The sequence below is a fragment of the Sparus aurata genome, chromosome 10, assembly GCF_900880675.1.
Source record: "Sparus aurata chromosome 10, fSpaAur1.1, whole genome shotgun sequence".
In the NCBI taxonomy this organism is placed as follows: domain Eukaryota; kingdom Metazoa; phylum Chordata; class Actinopteri; order Spariformes; family Sparidae; genus Sparus; species Sparus aurata.
Window position 1 is genome coordinate 23,183,170 of NC_044196.1, and position 21,863 is coordinate 23,205,032.

The 21,863-nt window shown below is 39.1% G+C and overlaps 1 protein-coding gene across 2 annotated transcripts in view; it reads left to right on the top strand.

The window, feature by feature from the left end:
- Positions 1-21,863, top strand: part of lrch4 (leucine-rich repeats and calponin homology (CH) domain containing 4) — a 62,241-nt gene that overhangs the window by 19,827 nt on the left and 20,551 nt on the right. For both annotated transcript variants that reach the window (XM_030430135.1, XM_030430134.1), the window contains exons 2-9: positions 12,099-12,243; positions 15,579-15,708; positions 15,986-16,091; positions 17,730-17,976; positions 18,938-19,034; positions 19,164-19,287; positions 19,404-19,513; positions 19,625-19,677. In XM_030430135.1, the coding sequence (XP_030285995.1) occupies positions 12,099-12,243; positions 15,579-15,708; positions 15,986-16,091; positions 17,730-17,976; positions 18,938-19,034; positions 19,164-19,287; positions 19,404-19,513; positions 19,625-19,677 (1,012 nt within the window). The remainder of the gene's footprint in view (positions 1-12,098; positions 12,244-15,578; positions 15,709-15,985; positions 16,092-17,729; positions 17,977-18,937; positions 19,035-19,163; positions 19,288-19,403; positions 19,514-19,624; positions 19,678-21,863) is intronic.

Consider the following 21,863-nt stretch of genomic DNA (forward strand, 5'->3'; position numbering starts at 1 on the left):
GGGCATCTGTTAAATCTTAGATTACTGATTACCACTGTGTTTTTCAGCTCATTGTGTTGGGTTTAAAATGAAGATGATGAGATTGAAAAGCAGCCAGTAGAATTATGGGCACACATAATGCTCAGGCTAAAGAAGACTAAGTAGTCCTGGCTGTCATTTATGGGGGCACATGCTCTCTGGTTTCAAGCACTCTGTGACATCAAGAACCTTTTGATGAAAACCTTCAAATTATTTGGGGATAACATGAGTTAGTAGGTTTTGCTCGAACTTGTGGACTTCGTGCCAGCTCGAGTGCATGCCTTCATTAAAGCACAATGGGGACAAAACCAAATACTGAGATATTTTGAAATTCATTAACATTTTTGAAAGGTACAACTTTTCACTGAAATTGTTTAGCCGATATCATTTGTAATGAAAAAATAGTGTTACATATGAAACTCAGTTGGTTCGGACCCAACTGTAAATGCACTGGTGACAATGGCATCTTACAAGCTGACTTTATCTAGGTAAAGACACCACATTTGAACAGATATCCCGCTGGTTCAGTTTTGTGCATTATAGTCAAGCCTTTTCCTGGTGGGAAATACTTTTGACATGTATTATTACATTCAACAGCTCAGAGATAGATAAGAAAGTAGTCAAGTTTCAATATGAAATGATTAAGAATGACATTTAAACAGGCTTTGGTAAATAACAGTATTTGAGGTCCAGCCATAGCACTCTCACTGTGAGTCAGTTATTTCATGTTTTGCAAAGACAGCAGTCGCTTCAACACTGCGGATATAAACCAGTAAATAGCTCCCCTTTTCGTTGAGTCACTCCTCCAGGGTTTTTTTTTTGTCTTGGCATCCTCATGGTTGGCTTCTTTGTTTTTTATCCCCTTTCTGGCTGCTCCTCAGATCCTTTGTCCATGCTCTCCTGCTGGTATTATATGCCTGTTACTCATGCACTCCACCCCTCCTTCTGTACCTCTTTTATGAACCTCACCTCCCTTCCTCAGAATGTGATATGAGTAGAGCCTCATTTTGTGAACACAGAAACACACCTCTGTACGCACAGGGAGGCCAGGGGTCCCTTTTTTCTTCAGTTTCATTTTGAGAGCTGAATGGAGTGTGTGTGTATGTTGTGTTTCTTGGCTGAATGACATAGATTTTCAAGCTTACTGCTATTGAATTTGGCTTTATTAATGTCTCATCAACACCAAACAGCTTGTGAGATGAGATGAAGGAAACACTTGGATAAACACGCATTAATCAGAAGACCAAATGTATACCAATAAAATCATAATAATGAGTGAGTTACAGAGGCTGCAAGCGTGAACATGTTTCTTCTAACCAGCTTTAAGCTGGTACATGTGATCTGGGATGTTTTAAAGGTTGTCTTTTTCTCTCTATCTCCCCTTCTACCTTCAGGCTAATGCCTGTCAGTTTTGCATAACTGGGTTGAGAAAGAAACTTACATTTTTTTGTTTTTCTCCAGTTATGGTCAAATCTTCATTAGCTGTTAAATAACTAACTTTTTCTGTCTCTTTTCACTTTGTCTTTCCTGGAAAAATACAGACTCTAAATGCCTTCATCATACACCAGTCACCACCCTTAAGCAGTCGAGGCATTCAGAAACCTGATATCCTCTTATTTTTGAAGGTATTTCTTGGGTTAGTGTGACGAAACATAGTTAAATTAAAAAATCCTTCAGTAAATACCACCTATTATAGGCTTACATTCTTTACTATTTTTTTATTTGTTAATTGAGCTGAAGGAATAAGCTTAAATCCTTGGTATTTTTGAAGCAGTATTAGTTAGCAGTATTGTTAGTAGTATGTTGTCCATACTAAAAAAGCCTTCTTAACTTGATCAGTGCCAGGCAGGGGGAAGGTACCATTGCTTCCTTATTCACATACCTGGTCGTCCTGTCTGATTGTGTTCATTCTGCAGTGCAAAAGTCTTCATTCAAAGAATGGGCTTTCCGGCGGTCGCAGGTTGCTTCATGAAAATGTCGTGGTTGCTCATCTAATTGGTTATGCATTAAAAGGTCAAAAAGGACAAAGTCAGAATTGAAACAGCTTGAACTTTGAATTGCAAGGTATACAATATGAGCAGCACACAGTGCCTAAGGTTCCGCCCCTTGGGTTCCTCCATAGGAAACCAACAACTCAAGCAGCCGCGGAGCAACTTCATATCAAATTCAGATCAATTTTATTTATATAGCCCAAAATCACAATCACATTGCCTTACTTTTTAACTTCTTCTTCTGATCATCTATAGAGGGCCTGAAGGCCAGAGTGTGCTTCAAGTAAACTAGTGTGTAGAAAGGTTGGTCCAACCCCATCTTAAGGCAAAAGTGATAAGACCTGTTACCGACACTCAAAAACAAGATGATGATGATGATAATCCATCTCATGGCATGCACACTCTCTGACTAAGCAAAAAGGCGGATCACACAGAGACGGGTTACCATTGTTAACCTATTGTATGGCATTCCTACCATGCATTCCTTTAATGTGCCATGAAACTTTCAAGCGATTATTAGAAGCTGAAGTATTCTCAGCTTATCAGCACAAGACGTGGAGTGAGACCGCATTTTCCCTGCCTGGTTGCATCACTGCTCCACTCTACTGGTGCACCAGGCTGTTTTTCCCAACAAGCTTTTCCAATACTTTTCGAAGCAGCTGTGCCTGCAGCAACAAGTCTGATACATTTGCTGTATAAAGAGGATATGCTTGTTGGGTTGCCATTTTTCAGGTAGTTGACACTGATGACCGATGACTGACGTTGTTGACTTCAGGATTTATCAGCTGTTGTATGATACAGAGCGTAACTTCATAACAAACCAAAATGTAACTTGGCTGAGGTTGGGTTCAAGATTCTTTAGTCCCAACAGCTCCCGTAGCATCTGTGTCATTAAGGTAAATATGTGACTGGCCTTGGTATTGGCAGATACCCATTAATACAGTATATAACTTGACAGAGGCATCCATGAAGCATACTGATGCCTTGCCAAGTTAATGGAAGTAAGACCTAGCAGCAACAGATGAATTCAGGTAGTGCCTACTTGTCTCTGAATTGTACAGGTTTTTGAGCACAGAGTGTCAGCGTGTCTTGACTAGCACCAAAATGTGTCACTGATGGAATTTGTGTCTCCTACTTGATTTTGTTGTCCACATTATGTTGGTGAGCTGTTGATGCACCAAGCCACACCCAATCACAAACCACACCTGGTTTTCACCATAACAACAAGAATTGTATTTGTTAATGTCTGAATCAGCCTTCAGAAGTACAGTCAGGTATGTGAAGACTTTCTCTTCTCATGATATTGACAGTTTACCGGAACAGCCTTTTGATTTGAAAAAGTAACAAGATTTACAAATAGATTAGTGTGTTAATTAACTTTGACAGTGCCCAACAATTTTTGCAGGTGTGGAAGTTCTGGTGACTTATAATAAAGACTTGTTTTAACACTTCCTTTTTAGAATGGAGACTATTATCTCTGTGTTGTCATTGGAAACAGTTGTCAAGTGAAACAAGTGCTGAACTAATACGAAGAACCCACAAACCTTTGAAGACTTGTGAAACTGGACTGTATCAGTATGGTCTCAACCTTTTAAAATGAAGTGAGAGCAGCACAAAGTCTTGGCTGGTTATGTCAGTGTTCTGAAGAGTGCTTGAGTGAGGCCCCATGTTATGCAATACACTCTGGAATATGAGTAAATATGAGTGTATTGAGTGTAATTTCAGAGTGAATTTGCCAGCCTTTTTTCACGTGTGCATGGAGTTTTCTTTGTGTGTTTGGACACTTTACAACAGTCCTGCTTATCAGTGTGTCATAAGTTGTAGAGGTCATTGGGTCAGCAGTGACATAAGCGTCTGAAGTGGATCCTCCTCCATCACATCCTGACCTGTAATTAGAAACAGTGCTCTGCTCTGACAGGCCAATCCTCCTTGTTCTGCTGATCCTTTGAAATCCTGTTTAGACATTGTTTCAGGATGTCTGATCACATTTCATTGTTATTATACCTTCCCTTTGTTAAACAGTTTAGAAAGATTTAATAATTTATGTTTAAAGTACCTCTTGTGTGCTTGGTAAGAGGTGTAATAATAACAGGTTTCTCTTTTGTAAGTTTTACCTTGACAGAACAATGTGAAGTCCAAGTCCATTCAGTTTCTTTTTCCAGAGCTTTCATCTATATCACATGGTCTTCATCAGCAGATAGCATTTGTTCACTTGTCATGGAGATGGATATGTTGATATGCAAGCTCAGCAGCTGCTATTATATTACCATTTTTTGTCAACAGAGCCAATCTTCTTGACAACTAACCACAAGTAATTCACTAAAATTCACTGGTCTTCTTTTGTCAAACCTTCTATTTCTAAGGTGAAGACTGCACTATAATGCTTCAGTTTTTGTTTTGATAAAGCTTCATTGTGACTCAATGGTGATAACCTATTTTTTCCACTTAGTAATAGAAGCGGCCAATTTGGAAACCATAAATTGTAAAATTTTTAACAGAACTGTTAAAAGCTGGTGTGATCATTGCTTTGGATTGCCTTGAGCCTGGCCTGCTTTTTTGATGGCAGTGAGAGAGAAATAACAGTCAATTTCACAGCAATGATTTTGTATGTTGCACCTTAAAGCTCAAGCATATGCATCAACATGCTGCAGGAGACTGTTGCTGTATGGCTGTGTTTGGTGAAACCTTGTCAGCATGTTGCACTCCTGGCACCATCACCATTGGTGACTTCATAGCAGGTGTTTTCTAGTAGCTGTCAAAAAGAACCAACCAGCTTAAACTGAAACTTGGTTAGGTTTGCAAACACTAATGCATTGTGGCTTTGACACCATTCCCACTTCCCACAGGCAAGGCAGCCTGTCTGTGATTTTTATGTGAAGTGCTGACGTCACGAATGCGCCGGAAACAGTTTAACAGAGGAGAAAATCTCAACAGACCGATTGTGAAAGAAGCGTTTGAAAAGCGGTGGATACATTTTTTTGAGCGTTTCAACCCCTGCAAAATGACTCAGTCCAATAACAGTTGGAGAGTCTAGAACAGCCTCAGAATTTAGATATTTTAACACCCTTCAAGTTAGCTGAGCGCTAAACCTGAAGTTAGCCAGCTTGTTTGGCGATCCAGGTATTATAATGCCCCGGAAGTCGAGCGTTTTAGGCTTCAAAACACCATTGACCAGCTTTCATGGGAATGAGCGAGGCTCTTTCTCCAACACTGTGTCCAGTAATAAAACGTCCTTTATAGATCGCATGCCCAATTCCTTCTTTATTCACACGCCATCAATGAATGTTGATAATGCGTCATTACTTTGCACAGCAGAATTTAGCATGGTCCCCCGTGTCTTACGTTCAGATCAAAGCCAAGCAACACAGAGGTGATAAAACCCGGGTCTACTGCAGAGTCAAACGGTCGAGTTTGCACATTCCCATTGCACAAAAAAGCCTGATCTTAGTGGGTTTAAGTGGGAGTTTTAAATGGTGGAAAAGGGGTATATAGTAGTTTAGCAGCTCTAAATCCTCCAGGCACTAAACAGAAAGTTTTTCCCATCATAGGCACATACACATGATCATGCTTGCGTGCATCTGCTTTGGATGTTTTCTTTTTTTATCCAAGCTCGTTTTCCAGGCTAATGATAGGTGACCCTGTTCTTAAGCCTCTCAGAAAATCTGCATGGTCACCATGGTAACTCGGACATGGGTCAATCCAGGTCAGCAGAGACCTTAAAGTGGCTACTATGGATTAATCCTGTTAACTGGGGTTACACGTGACTTTCTGGGCTTTTTTACTCACTTTTTTGTACAATTGTGTTGTGTTGATAAGACATTTAAACGAATATTAGATACAAATACCTTACTAATTAATATGAGAAATATATATGTCACTTCCCTTGTTGTAGAATAACTATTTGTCTATATATTTGTATATCCCAGCTGTCATTGACAAACCTTCAGTCACTGTTTATGTGCTTAAAACAATTAAAACCAGGCTTGAAATTGTGTACCTGAGGCGGGGTAACAAATAGCCACAAACGTTTCTGTAGCTGTTTACATTGGGTAGGGAAGCCAAATCATTGAGCATAGAAGACATAACATAAATGGTCTATCATGACACATTTTACACTCACTATAATGTCAGCTGTGAAGTGTCTCAGCTGGATCTGAACAATCTGGAAACAGATTGCTAGGGCCAGTGAGTCAGCTCTTTAACCGGAAGGATTTCAGCTCTTGTCATCATGACATGTTGGCTGTCCTGCTCTTCATGCAGTTTTGTTTAACTGACAGAGTTGGCTCTGCACCACTGAAAAAAATCTGTTCATAGCCAGCGTCCTGCTGTCTCAACCATGGCAGGCCAGTGTGAGACTAGACGTTCCACTGCCCATTCCCCAGCACATACTTTTCCCATGATGCTTATAGAGAGGCAGTCTGGCTTTGTTTCAAGAGCTACCAGAACATTTGGGCAGCTCTGGTGAAAAGGGCAGGGGAAAGGCTGCCTTGGACTTAAGTGTTTGGATGAGTGTAGCCTATGTTTTATTTTATTTTTGTAATTAATATATGGGCCTTTTCTTTATTAATGCATGGATTTAAGGTTAAACTATGTTTAGGATGCAGGTTTAGATTAGGAAATGAATGTAGTCACTGCAGATACTTTGATTCTTGTCGCAGAAATAAGCCAGCACATGCTTTTTAAACCACACTGGAGTACCCAGATATGTGGTTGTCTTTTGCAACAGCAGATACATAGACTATACAACCTCTCCATCCCCCAGAGCACACATACACACACTAGACACCGTACACACACTATTTCCACCCCCACCTATTGTTCAGACAGTTCCCCTCCAGCTATGGGACAGTGAAGATGGGGAGAGATCAGGCTTTAGAGCTACTGTACAGAGCCTAGCCCTCTCACATTTACTATATGCATAGAAAACATGCACACACACACACAGACACACACACACACACACACACACACACACACACATTGAACCTTTCGGCTGTGTTTATTAAGGCCGTGTGAAATGGTCCTGATAATGAATCTCTGGTTTCTTTGTTCACGCTTACATTTATATAGAACATGGCCCAGCAGTAAAGTATTTACATCCTTTCTGCTTTATTGAGCACATAGTTAGATCTCATTTACCATAATTTGTCAATTTATAATTACTAGCTCTTTTTAGAGATCAGAAACCGTTTGTGTTTGCCATCTTTTGTTTTTTTTGGTCTAAAAGCCAAGTAGTAAGTAAGTAAGTATTTAAAGTGAAACTCTCGCCAAAAAGCAACCCAGGCTTTATTTGTGATTTAAATATGTGTCAAACCTTTGTGTAAAAGAATAATAACGATGAAAGAGGCTCTTTTTAGATTTACCGTAGTTTCGTTTTCGGGCAAGCTAATTTTCAATGGAGTACGGGGGCACTGGTACGCTAGCATCAAAATCGCTATTTTTAAAACACTAAGAATGCTTGACACAACATGAAACTTTGCTCGTAGTATCCCCAGGGTCTCTACACATGAACACGAGCATTGAGAACATTGTTTGTGTTCACAGGGTTTACTAAAAAGAAAGTTTTTGGACAACTCAAGTTAGCAGTAGCATCTCCGGCGCGCCACCGTCATGGCAGACAAAAAGTGTCGATCCCAGAATGCGACCTAACAGGCAGGAGAGTAATGGTGGACCGCTCCTCAAGCCTTCCTGTTAGGCTTTATTATTAAACAAAACTACGATAAATCTTAAAAGTGCCTCTTTCGACGTTATTTTGCTTTTACACGAAGGTTTGACTCATATTCAATCACAAATAAAGCCTCAGTTGCTTTTTGGCAAGAGTTTCACTTTAAGATAACATAAGACAAAGAAAAGCAAATTCTCACCATTGAGTTGCTAGAGCCAATAATTTTTTGATAGCTGTAGTTAATTTTCTGCCACCTACCCAAATGATTTATATGATTAGCTGTTTTACCTCTGAGGTTGATAAAGAAAACCTTAATGACTCTGAAGTTTGGTGTAAATCTTCATGTAAAGAGAAACAAAAAAAGATCGAACACTAAAAAATGTAATGGCAAACCAAAACTTAAATAGTGATAAATGAAAATACCATACATTTTAACTCAACTTTACCAAACTGTCTGTCAGCATAATAACTGTCACCTCACTGAATGATACTCAACAGACCATTTTCCACTGTTATTAACCCATTCCAGTGTGTGGCATTGGTAACAATAAAAAATCACGTTTTCCTTTTTTTGAGGCCAGTCATCCAAAATAAAAGTCCCCATCAAAGCTCTAACAAAGAGAGGAACTGCCTTCTCCTCTTGCAGCCCTGCCGCTTCCACCAGCAATCAATAAAAAGCCATTGGGCTGTCTGCCATTGACAGACTTCTGTCTCATCCTGCTGCCAATGAAAGCTAATGGTGTTGGATGGGATACTACAGCTCTTTAGACAATCTATTGGTGCTTTATTGGTGCTCACATTTTTTTTAAACCTAAATGATACAGATATTTGTGTAGAGGATATGTTGATGACAGGTTGAATATTGAGCAATATCATCATTTGGGAAGGGGAAGGTTTGGGAAGTAGAGGAGATGATTGGAAGGTTAAAAAAAAATCTGTATAAAAATGTTTATAATCAGTTTATCATGGGTCATTCATTTCCCTCATAAATAGCAGTTGGAAAATTTTTATCTTCTATAATGAATGCCTGAGTGAGAATGTGGATGCAGCATGATTTTAAAGAGGTATTTCATTGGCTCATAGATGGATCTGAACACTCAGAAGTGGGCATGGCTTTGTCGAGTGTTCACAGCATATGGTATATTGTTGGATCAAGTGGAAGTCAGCAACAAACTAATCAAACTGCTTATTAGACCACAACTACACTACAAAAAAGTTATCAACTGGTAACCAAACATTCAACAATGACCCATGATATTACCCACTTTATATGACTAATTTGTGTAACATTTGTGTAAACACAGCCTAGTATAGATGACATTAAAAATATCATTACTTTTTGAAAGGAAAAATAAGGATTTTGAATTACAAATACTTATGATTTTATTACATATATTTGGCATGTTCTGAGAGATAACAGAAAAAAATATTAGACACAGGGGGCGAGAACTTGAGTATACTTTTATCTAATCACATACTGTATGTGTGTCAGAATTTCCCAGAGCCCATGTTTGTGTCAAATTATTCTGTAATGCACTGTTAATTGACGGTCAACCTCTACTAATACTGTAACTATTTCATTATCATTGATAGGCAGTTTTTCCACAATTATAACATCTAATCAGTGTTGGGGAGTAACGAATTACATGTAACGACGTTACGTAATTTAATTACAAAATGTACGTAATTGTAATCCGTTACATTACTGGGAGAAAATATGTAATTAAATTACAGTTGCTTTTGGAAATTTCAATGATTACGACTTAAGTTACATTTGAAAAATCGCCGCCAAAGCTCGGATTTATTAAATAGTTTTTCGCCCCCCTGGATTCATGTTTGTTTTTAGTTATTTTCATATCAACATCCTCCTGCCAAAACTGACGCTTATGATTGGCTCTCTCTGGTCATGTGCCATTCGACTCAACCGACAAACCGTACGGCGGCAGTCAGACTCAGCAGCAACAGTGTCGGCGGCGCACAAGATGTTCCTGGGCTGGAAATACAAAAAACACTTAATACAGACAGAAGCCAGGCTTCCCTGTATTACAAAGGTGGCTCTCTTTTTACCCGGCTAGATCACCATGGTAACTTATGCTTAGCTCATAACCTGGTCCCGACCAGGTTCTGTTCAGAGTTTAATCATAAAATCGGTTATAAAAGCGCCGCTGTTTCACTATTTAACTCATTTACAGCTGACGTCACCTTTACTTTGAAAGTCCAGTCGAGCTGGATCAGAACGGAACATTTGTACGGAGGGAGAGATCGCGCTGATCCGCTGCTGTTGACTTTCTCTCTGAGCGTCTCTACAGATGTTCAGCTGAGGGGATACGCTGCTCAGCTGTTGATCCGACTCGCGTCAGAAGGTCATTTATTTACTTTTATATACAGTCAGTCACCACTGAAAGAAGTTGTGCGCTCGCAGCAGGACAGATACTTTAACTTAATGTCGTGGCGATGAATAAATTAATTGTTTTACCTGTTATGTGTTGCCCAAACGCAAATCTTGAGTAGTCTATTCTGTTTTCTCACATTTAAAAAGGTCTTTGTACAGAGACAACATGAGATTTGCTTGTAGTTACAGCACCTAAAAAACCCACTGTAACCTATTTTCATACGCACACCAGCCTCGCTTTCAATAAAACACACACTGGCATTTTATAATTGCGATCAGTGAAATATATGAAAACAATATAAAACACAGTTCAAAACAACAGTTGTTGTTGCTCTAAAGCTTCATATTTAAAAGCAGCTCAGTGTAGAGCTGTCAGAAATTAAAATCAGCCTCCTCTTGTCATATTTGGAGCAACACTGTTGCTTCAGGCTGTGATCAGGCTTTTTATATCGCTCATACTCTCTCCATTAAAACAACCTGCTCCTCTTGGCTGAAATCAGCCCGTTGTCGCTCCATTTAGTGAGGAAGTGAGCCTCCTTTGCAGTACAGGCCGAAGGTCAGACTCATAATATATGGTTAAACCTTTGAACTGAAAGGTTTAACACACTATAGGTCTTAAAATGTGAAAATGGTTAACAGTTGAGAGATTTCATTCAAAATTAAGAAAAGTAATCAAAATGTAATCAAATGTAATTAGTTACATTACTTTGAGAAAGTAATTGAAATAGTTACACTACTATTACATTTTCAACAGGGTAACTTGTAATTGTAACCAACTACATTTCCAAAGTAATCTTCCCAACACTGCATCTAATCTTGGTATTTTTGAGAAAAATGTCTCACAAACAAGGAAAATCATAGGGTGTGCGATGAAGCCTGTAGTGCTGTATATTTCCAGGTGTTTAACAGGATGTATTGTTGATGTAAATGAAGGACTTTAGGGTAAAAAGTAAAAACGTTGTGAAGTTGTACATCTAGGGCATGCTCAGATTTGGAAGTGTCACCTCTAACTGACATTAGAATTGACTGGTATTCATGTATCCTTCGAGATGGATGAGAATGGCCTACTTACTGTAACTCTGGAAACAGAAAGCTGGAGGTAGCCAATAGCAGCTATTTTTGGAAATACCCAGTTTAGTCAGAAGTGGACGATTGTTGGCCAAGATTCTGTCACAGCAGTGTGGGTTCCCAGCTTGGAGCTGTTTGTTAATTTTAGGCTGGTGGTTTTGGAAAACGGTGTGTGTCCTGTCATATGGCACAAGGATACATCAAATAAAACCAAAGTATGAATTTGATGGATGGCATGGGGTTATGTTCTTTGTTTGGACTTGGAGACTACAAAGTTAGAACAGAAAGCTTACATTTTAAGCAGAGGGAAAGAGTTGTAACCTAAGATGCTATCAAATGGCATCGTGGGAACTGTAGGAACTGTTTGACCCATATTTGTGACTAAAAGTCTGAATATCCCGACCTCTGCTCCTTCAGTTTTTACCTTTCTTTTTTAATCTTGAGTAATCTTGTTTAATCTTGAGTAAATTCTTCACTCACTGTTGCTTTCACAAGACTTTGTTGATTTGGACACATTTATTTTTAAATCCTTCAACCTATATTTGTTGTCCTACAGGCTCAAATGACTGATTTATTATTTATTATTGTGATGAAAGCTCTTATTTTTGTCATGTTATGTTTAATGGCATATTGCCAGTGTTTGACAGTCAACAGTGACAGGAAACATGAGGGGAGAGAGAGGGGAATGACATGGAACAACACCCAAGTTACATTTATGGTACAAAGTGTCTGTTGTAGATCACTGATTAACAAGGATGCCCCAAAGCTCTTTTTTTTCAGGATATCCTTTGCTAATTCCCTCTAAAACTCCATCCCTTATTTCAGTAATTACAAAAGTCTGGTTTAGCTTGAATTAAAATTGTCATTGGTTTCCGCTTGCAAATGTTCTTCTATGGTGGCAGTAAGAATACTTGAGAAACTCTGATGGATCCGTCTAATGTTTGGTCATCTTCTTGTGTTGCAGATCTGTCTAAGAATCGTCTGTGTGAGCTACCGGAGGAGCTCTGTCAATTCATCTCCCTGGAGACGCTGAGCCTTTACCACAATGGGATGCGTTCACTGTCCTCCAGCCTGGGCAACCTCCAGGCCCTCACCTACCTCAACCTCAGGTAATTCAATGACATATTATACTTTTATCTGAGCTAGTTACTGTAGCTAGTTCTCATTTAATTACTGCTAACATTGTCAGATAACTTTGTGGTTCACCATCAAGTTTCAATTTGACTCTGAAGGGAAAAGTTTTAGCACTCCTGATCTAGTTGGTAAAATAAAAAAATCTTATAACTATTACTTTAACAAAAACCATTGGTGGTATAGGTACACAAACTACTGATATCTGCAGGTCCTGACTCATCTTAACTGTTTTGACTCAAATGAAAAACAACAAGCAGTTGTTTCGTTCAGCGTGAGCAAAATGTTGTGGGAAGAAACTGATCTAGGCCTGTCCCCAGCAAAGTTCTATTGTAGGTTGTGTTTCATTCTGGTTTTACAGTTATTAAAACGGTCAGGGTTCCACCCTAAAACACGCCAGAACTTTACAATAAAAGTAATGTCAAAGACTGATGGGTCCATCTTCTCCGATTCTGGGTTCTGTTTTGACCTTCATCTCTGTCAGTTATAAGCACATTTTACTTGTACCGATTTAGGAACATGATAACATCGCTACAACAGATGTTCTAAACCAGGTGTCCCCAATCTTTTTTGCACCACAGACTAGTGTCATATTGATGTAGGGCTGGGTGATATGGCCTAGAAATTGAATCTCCGATTTTTTCACACCAAACTCGATTTACGATTTTAATCAATTTTTTTTCTCTTCTCAAGAACAAACTTCAAATTACAAAGAAATTATTAAAAGCATTGCGTTTATTTTAATGCTATGATTTACAACAAATTTGCCCTGCCATTGTAAACAGTGCAGCTTCAAACTCACATAAAAAAGTGCATCCTTTTGAAAAGACTGTGTCCCTTTTTGATAAAATGCTTTTGTAAACATACATTTAACATGTGAGATTGCTTGCTATTATAAAAACAGATAAGTTTCCATATTGATATTGATAAAGTGTTAATATAACTTTCATTAAATCCTTTATTTTGCAAAAGGTGCCTTTGTTTATAAAAAAGTATTTTATATCCCTGAAGATATGTAATCTAAATTAAACATCTGCATGCATTGCGTAGTAAACATGACATGTTGGTAGATGTACAGGACATGAGGTGTGTGCTTGCTGTCTGTTTTACTAATTTTTGGTCAGGAACACGAGCCTGTCTGCTTCCTCTGGCTTGAGACATCATGCCCCGTTGTGGCTTCGTAACACAAGCCTGGGGTCGAACATTTTCTGCATGTGGATTAATCTCCGGCGTTTCCACTGTAAATACAAGCACCATATCTTTAGCGATATGCAACGTGACTGCATCTGTAACAGCTGTCCACCGGGACCCTTTCTTCTCATACGGGACATAATGATTAAATGATTCCGCTAATGTTGGCTGCTTTATAGCGGATACGTGTGGGCTGCTGCGGTCTGTACATCTTGTAGTGAACAACAAGTGTCCCACTGTGATCCAGGCGTCTGTTTGAGATGCTGAAATAAATGGTTCGGCCCGCTGCCTTTAGTTGCAACAGCCTTTGAACAAATTTTGCAGCGGACGGTGGTTTGTTCGAGGTCTGACGCCACAAAACCAAGCTACTAACGAGACAGTGCCTTTTTATGAACAAACTCTTTGCTTGCTGCATGTTGTGTTTGTATCTCTGTGGAAAGTCAATGCGGGGAGGAGGGCCTACTATATACTACGGGAGCCCATGAGGAGCAGCGGCGGAGCAAGTTAAATAAAAAAATCGATTTTCATTTTTAAAAATCGTCCTAAACCAAAAACTCGAATTAATCTATTTTGCCGATTTATCACCCAGCCCTATATTGATATCATTATTGTTTTTGCTGAAGGTGGTTTCTAATATTCCACACTGTAAAATTAAAGTATGGCATGTGGTCCCCCATTACCAGTTGCCCTCTTTCAGGCTTGATTTCTAAATGAACAAAAACTACAGATAAATAAGTCAGCAACAGTCAGCTGGCTTCCTTCCACAAACTGCATTCTCTGCTGAATGTTGACAGGTGATGATGATGGGCTGGTTTTCTCATAAACTGACCCTACAGCACTTCAGTTCAAAATCTGCATATTGTTCTTGAGTGAGACAGGGCGTGCTGAGGGAAAATGCAACACAGGTTGTCAAGTTAAGGGTAATTAAGACAAAAATAACAAAAAATTGTTCTTGAGTGAGACAGGGCGTGCTGAGGGAAAATGCAACACAGGTTGTCAAGTTAAGGGTAATTAAGACAAAAATAACAAAAAATTGCCTATAAAGTCATGGAAAATAATTCAGCACTTTTAGAGGCACTATATTGTTGGTGGCGTACATTAGTCGTTAGCCTGATGGTTGCAGAACAACTAATGTTTATTACTTCATCTGTAAAATCTGACAATAAGTGCCCCCAAAATGTAATCATTGCACAGGAAAACTGTGCTACTGCATGCAGAAGTATTGAATTACTGGTAGATACTGTGAGAGTTAGGGATGCACCATCCACATTTTTTCATTTCCGATCTGATCCCGATACCTGAATTTGGATATCTGCTGACACCGATACTATTCTGATACCAGAGCTCTGTTTGCTTTAATATTATTATAATCATTATTGTTGATTTTATATGAGGCTGAAATAAACTCCTCTCTACAGGCAAGTATGACATTGGGAAGACATCTGAAGTCCAAATATCTGTAGAAAGCTCAGGGCTGGAACTCCTTTTAACTTCTCAATTATCTTGGTCAATTGCGTTGGTGGTGTACATCGCGAGGGAGCTTCCGCCTCTCTGAATAACGGCTTAGCAATCATTGCATTTTGCTGTCTTCCTTTGCAGTGTTTCCAGTGTAAAATATTTTCACACAGCGGACATGTTGGCTAGCCACAGTGCTGTTTAGGAGGAGTGCTAGGAGGATTTTGCAGTTTACAGGTGCATGACGCCTTTGAAGCACAGCTGTTGTTTGAAAACTGCATGTGAACTTAAGTGTTTGTTTATGCTGGAGATGAAGAGAAGCTCACCAAATCCTGCCAGAAACTTCTTACAAAAACAGAAGCACACTGACACTGCTCTCTCCTACACAATGTAATTTTACTGTTGCTAGGAGACCTGAAAACCCATCCAGGTGGCTGGTAATACAGGCAGCAGAAGTGTAGGCTCAAAGCAAATATTCTGTACAAAGAAAACATAACATTTTTTAGACAGTAGCTAGTTAGCTACAACAATATACTGCCTGTTCTAACTGCAATAACATATATTGGCTTAATACTCCTATTTAGGAGGTTTACAGTTAAAGTTCATATTTCTAGTTCAAATGGATTTGCCACTTGAATGACATCACTGTGTGTGCTTGTCCCCACAGTCGGAATCTTCTGTCCAGTTTACCCCCGTCGGTGTTTCAGCTCCCCCTCCTGCGAGTGCTCATCGTCAGCAACAACAAGCTGTGTTCACTGCCTGCCTCCATTTTCTCCCTCACACACCTCCGACAGCTGGTATGACATACACATTTACACTCTCACACACTTTGCTATATATACAGTATATCTTGGCAACAGAATAGAGTTTAAACATTTCTATGGTGATAGTATCAAACTCCACCCATATCACTTATTAAACTTTTTTATGTTCTTGTAGGTCATTTTTTAAAGTACATGGCATCTGTTTTAAAGTCAGAGTTTTAAAGTCCAGATTATTTTCTGATGCAATTAATTATCGATTGTCTGCACTGGTTTGAATTCACTATATTTTTTCTGTGTCTTTCTTTCTCAGGACGTAAGCTGTAATGAGCTTCAGAGTTTGCCACCAGAGCTTGGTCAACTAGAGTGTCTGAGGGACTTGAACCTTAGGAGGAACCAGCTCACCACTTTGCCTGAAGGTATAGACACACTTGACCCCATCCATTAACCTAAAACCTCCTCTAGTTCGCCCTGATCACCTTGACTCGTATTGCTCCACCCAGCATTTCTCACTGCTCTTTGATGAACCCAACCAACCCCAGAAACCTCAGGATGCTTCTGTACAGTGTATCCGTTGTCATCAATTGCTGTTCAGTGCATCTATAACTGTAGAAGAAGATAAAGATGTCTTATTCACTAATAATAAACTGTATTTAGCCTGCAATTAAACAAAATGTTATGTCATGGTTTTAATGTCGGGTCTACAAATTAGATGGATAGATAGATTGCATCATTATTGTGGAGTCATTGATCATTTACATGTAGAAGAATTGACTGCAAGCCTAATGGATCTTACACCATTAGTGCCTCTTTCCTAAACTGGAGGGATTGTAAATGAATAGATGTTGATGAAGGTTCTCTGTCATCCAGGTCATGGCAATACTAAGTGCCTTATCGAAGGCAAGTTTCCTATGATACAGTTGCCTACGATGTAACATTTGGTGTAATTTAATAGACTTCCTCCTTTTCTCTAGATTCAAACTTCAGTTGCCAAGTTGTGGTCTACATATTATAAAGTGGTGTTTAGCCATCTTTAAATTGAAATTGGCTTGCTAATCTTTACATTCTTTAAAGTGAAGAGTGTAAGAAGTATCATGGAATACTGTCCACATATTTGACCTCAGACTTAATTGAAATACTGTTTAACTTGCATACAAATGAAGGTGTGGCAAAACATTAAGGGGGCTGGAAATATCGGTGCTATAACGGCTGAAATGGTAAAGCCAGTATAAAGTACAGTTTTACAACACTAATTTAATCGAAGCACAAATAATAGTCACGTCATAATCAACACTCTGCTGCTCTTAAACACTCACTTATTACTTCCAATTGCCTCAGCTTTGCTGTTTTGATTGAATAATTCAGTGCAGCTGCCAAGAAATGACAGACTTTTAATGTAAAACATTAATGCAAGTATTGCAGAAAATTTGCAGCTGAAGTATTAGAAATTGTTGGAATGCTTATAGTGACAATTACTGAAAGAACTAGGAATGTTGATTGTTTCAACAGGTGAAGGAAATGCACAAGGAATAAAGGAGACTGCAAACTAGTAAATATCGATGTGGCTATGCCGAATTTAAAAAAACTAAAAGAAAATCTTAAGGATATAGGCGATGCATTATTCTGAAACACTCAATTTAAACGACACTTGTGTTTATTTTCAAGAAAACTGTGAGCGCTGTTCAGAGTATCTTAAGTATCAGTTGAAAGGGCTGAAATGAGTTGAAGATTTAGTTGAGGGTTAAACTCTGAGGGGAGTTTAACGTGTATGAGATGAAATGAGCATGTGTCAGTTGAAGTGGAAGTACTCTAATAAATGAATGTCAGTTCAAGTGTATAAAACATGTTAAAGCACTGAAAGCAGCAGAGTAAATTGAGCATGATAACAGTAGAAGTTATGGGGAGTTAGAGGTTATTTGATTTGTTTAAAGGGGAGATTGAAAACTGAGGTCTGAAATGGTGTGAAGTGTCACTTATTTTAGCTAGATATTTAGTTAAATACCAGAGATAGCATAGATGCTGTAACTAATGTACCACCACTTCTTGGTATCATTCAGAAATATCTGAGCTCCCCCTTGTCCGGCTTGATGTGTCCTGCAACCGCATTTCCCACGTGCCCTTGTGCTACCGCCACCTGCGACATCTTCAGAGTATCCTACTGGACAACAACCCACTGCAAATGCCACCAGCGCAGATCTGCTCCAAGGGCAAATACCACATCTTCAAGTACCTCAACATGGAGGCCTGCAAGAGGAGCCAGGAGGAGATGGAGAGACACTTGAGGCCCACTGGATTCAACAGCTGGTGAGAAATAATGGAAAATAGCTGCCTTGCTTCACTTCAAGGAATGAGCTCATTTCTGCTGGTCAAACTGTCTAGAAAAGATGTATTTTTTATATTTTAGATATATTACAAATAATCAATACATGGTAATACATGAGTATTTTTGAGGGTCTTTTGGGTGAGCTTTAAAAGTGTTGGTTTGTTTATATTTTGGAACTTTTTAACATTTCTAGATTTTAGGCTTACTGCGTAATAGGAAAGAGAGTTTCATGGAGGACTATTTCATCAGGCCAAGGGTGGGTAGGCTTATAGGGACAGTGAAATCAGAAGTGAGGCAGTGCCTGAGTCTACACTATTCCGTTTGATTCTACAGTGATTCTTACAGTAATGGACAGGTATTGCATTAATGTTTCTTAGGTTTCACAGTACAGTAGGTAATCCAAGAAAGAAAAGATTGAAGTGTTGACAGGACTTACATGGCGGTCATATTTAAATGACAGTTGGTCTTAAGTACTGTTTACTGATGGCAGCCACTACTGCAGGTAGTCATCATAGGATAAAGGTGTTATGGAAATATTTTTGCCACCACGATATGCACTGATAGACACTCTCATGCTAAATAAGAGTAATGTGAAAATGAGGAGAGTGAATAAATAAACAGTAGAAGGTACAGTAAATGCTGAAAAGGGGAAATGGCTGATACATGATGACAGTGAAATGGTATGAGTGGCTAATAGGAAGCAGGGTTTATCAATTATTTATAAACTTGTATGGACCACTTTTAGCTGCCTAGTGAGCCATTTCCATGATATAGACAGGACCAAGGACGGAGATAAGAGAGAATATTTGGCAGAAGAGTGCTGAGTTTGAGTCATTGCCCTTTAGACTAATGAACCTCTATTTGAAACAACAAGACTACTGTGTTTTTAGTTGAGTGTGTGTTTGACTTATCACAATGTGTGCACTAAATGTTTCCCTGCAGTCTGTCGGACCAGGAGCTGTTCACAGGTCAGTTTGGAGGGCTGGATTCTGGTTTCAACAGTGTGGACAGTGGCAGCAAAAGATGGTCTGGGAATGAGGTACAACTATTGGACACGCGCACACGCACACAGTCATTTATACACAATACAAATACAATCCTATGTAGCTTAAGTGTGACCAACAGACCAAAGATCAATGACTCAGTGACTACCTGTCTTTGTGTCCAGTCAGCAGATGACTTCTCAGAGCGTTCCCTCCGCATGGCTGAGGTCAGCAGAGATCAGAGGAACCTGGAAGAAGAAGAGGAGGAGGAGGAGGAGCAAGAGAGATCCCCTCTGGAAGCTAAGAAAGGTGAGGAAGGACACATTTGCTCTGTTTTTCATGTAAAAAAGAAAACACGATAGTGATCAGAAAAAATCATAAGTCTATACATTTCATAGATTTGTATGCGCATGTTTTCTTTGCAGTGAATGGTGAAGCTGAGCATGTGGACTTCATCGAAAACAGTGTGACGGAAGAAGAGGAAGAGGAGATCAGGATGGATCCACCCACACCTCCTCTCACAGCTCCACCTCTGGTACCAGTCATTCACTGTCTGATAAGTAATATTGTCAGATCCTGTTGTTGCTCAAAAACTTATGTTGTATGTAATACAAAACAGGTTATTGACTGTGTCATTGATTTCCAGGATCAGCAGGAGAATTCCTCACTACCCCAAACCCAAGACTCAACAGTATGCAGGTATGCTTTTAAAACATGCTGTCAAAGATACCCTTTTCATGGCACTGCTCATTTTTTGGCTTAATAAACAACACAAAATAGGAAAAGTGGTTCAAAAATAAAACACTAATGGTTTAAAACACAACACAATGATTGATTAAAGCACAACACGGTAGTATTGGTTTGAACAAAGAAAACATGGCTGCTTTGCTCTCTTTGGGTTCACGGTATATGCCTGTTGAACCTTTCCCTACACCCAATATGGGGAATGCTGTGGTTTGTTGTAATTCTGACCACACCCAGCTGTGATGTAGCTTTGTTCTCTTCAGTTGTCATCATATGATCCAATAAACACAAGCCTAATTGATTCAAAGCAAATAGGACAATTGTGTGTCAGCAAAAAACTGGAAGAGGGCACTGGTTTGGGTGTGATAGGAATAAAGGATGATTGAAAAAAATACACTTCCAATTTGTAAATCCTCGTCAGGGAGGAAGGAAGGAAATCAAAAGGTTGTATTGGAAGTTTCTTTTCTCCATAGCGCCATTGCTGTCTGAGGCTTGTTATGACCTCAACCTAGGTCTTGTTCGTCTGCAGCTCTTGTCCCAAGGTATTCCAGTAAATTTGAAAAGTATTTACATCACGTCTAATTCTACTTTTCATCTCTACTGAGCAGTGTGCTGGTTCCTCTGGTTGGAAACAGAATCATTGGTGTACTCAGTCACTCCAAGTGACAAAGACAGACAAGGTCTTTCCACTTTTTGACTCTGTTTTTCCTTCTTTGTTTTACAAGGTCACTTTACAAGGTATTTAAAGAGCTGGGAAAAGTCAATAGACTGCAGTTCCCATTACTTACAGTGTTAGACACTCACTGCCCCTCAAACTGCGCATACTGAGTGCTTGTGGCTGCTGTTATCTTGAAAAGTTAACAGTCTTGACTGGCCTGACTTGCCCCAGTATTCACATTTATTACTTTGTGGCAACAGAACAGCATTTTCAATGTTCATGTATCTGTTGAAAGCAGACATAAATCCAGGAAGGTCGAAGGACGTCTAAGAACAAAACACAATACTGGTAGGGTCAAGATATTTCTGTATGTGGTGCTGCTGAAACAATGAGTTGTTTACTAGCTTGAAAAGAAAATTTATGTTATCATTTTTGATAATCCATTAATTATTCAAATGAATTATCATGTAGAGACATTCTCAGGTTCCTTCTTCTCAAAGTTGAGGGATGGTCACATAGTTTCTTGAGTTGTGTAGTTACACTCTCCCAAATGTTTCCAACAATGTTCAAACCAGAGAAATCAAGTTACAGCGACAGGCGACTTAATCAGAGAGTGAGGAAGAAGTCGGCAAATGATATTAAACGTAACTTGACTAAAACACTAATTTGTGTATTAACTGTCTGATATTTCAGCAGTGGTGGTTGTTTAATGATGTGCTCACCGTTAAACAATCATATTGTTTGTATGATTAAGACCGTTGGGTCATTTGTTTTTATATGCCCAAAACAGCCAGATTACTGTATATTAGCTCTAAGCTAGCGAGCAGCTGCACACACCAGTCTGAGCAGTATCCAGTGTGACACAATATTATGACTGGTGTTTACTCCTCCCGACAGTTTGGATCTGCACCAGACTCTTTCGTTCAGAGGCAGCTAGCTCTAAGTTCTGTATAAATATTTAACATTTTTGCTTGAAAAAGAGCATAGAAGATTAATTGATAATATGTTAATTAATTTGCATAGATTGTCTTTTGATCAACTAATTGTTCACTCAACTAATTGTTGATTAGCTCTTACCAACAGCATTATAAACAATACAGATACACAATACAACTTGTTGTATCTTAATCCTTAGTTTAAAATGTACTGTAGTGCCTCTTCCAACATTTACAAACTGTAGAAAGATTAAAGTAAAGTTGTAAAAAGCTTCTCTGCCACCTGCTGTTGTCTGATTATCAGCTGATAGAGATCCAGTGTCATACCTGATGTCATTTCCCACCCATGCTGCTACATAACAAACAGCACAGCCAAATAGAGTAAAGCTGTTGCCACTATCCCCCTAGAAGAAAAAACAATTGACCACTCAAAACTTTGTAGGCAGATTATCTGGACATAATCGCTCTGTGGCCACGTAGTACAAGAAAGCTACATCCTTGAATATCTGTTACAGGAATATGGCCACCAAAATGGTGTCAAGCATGGA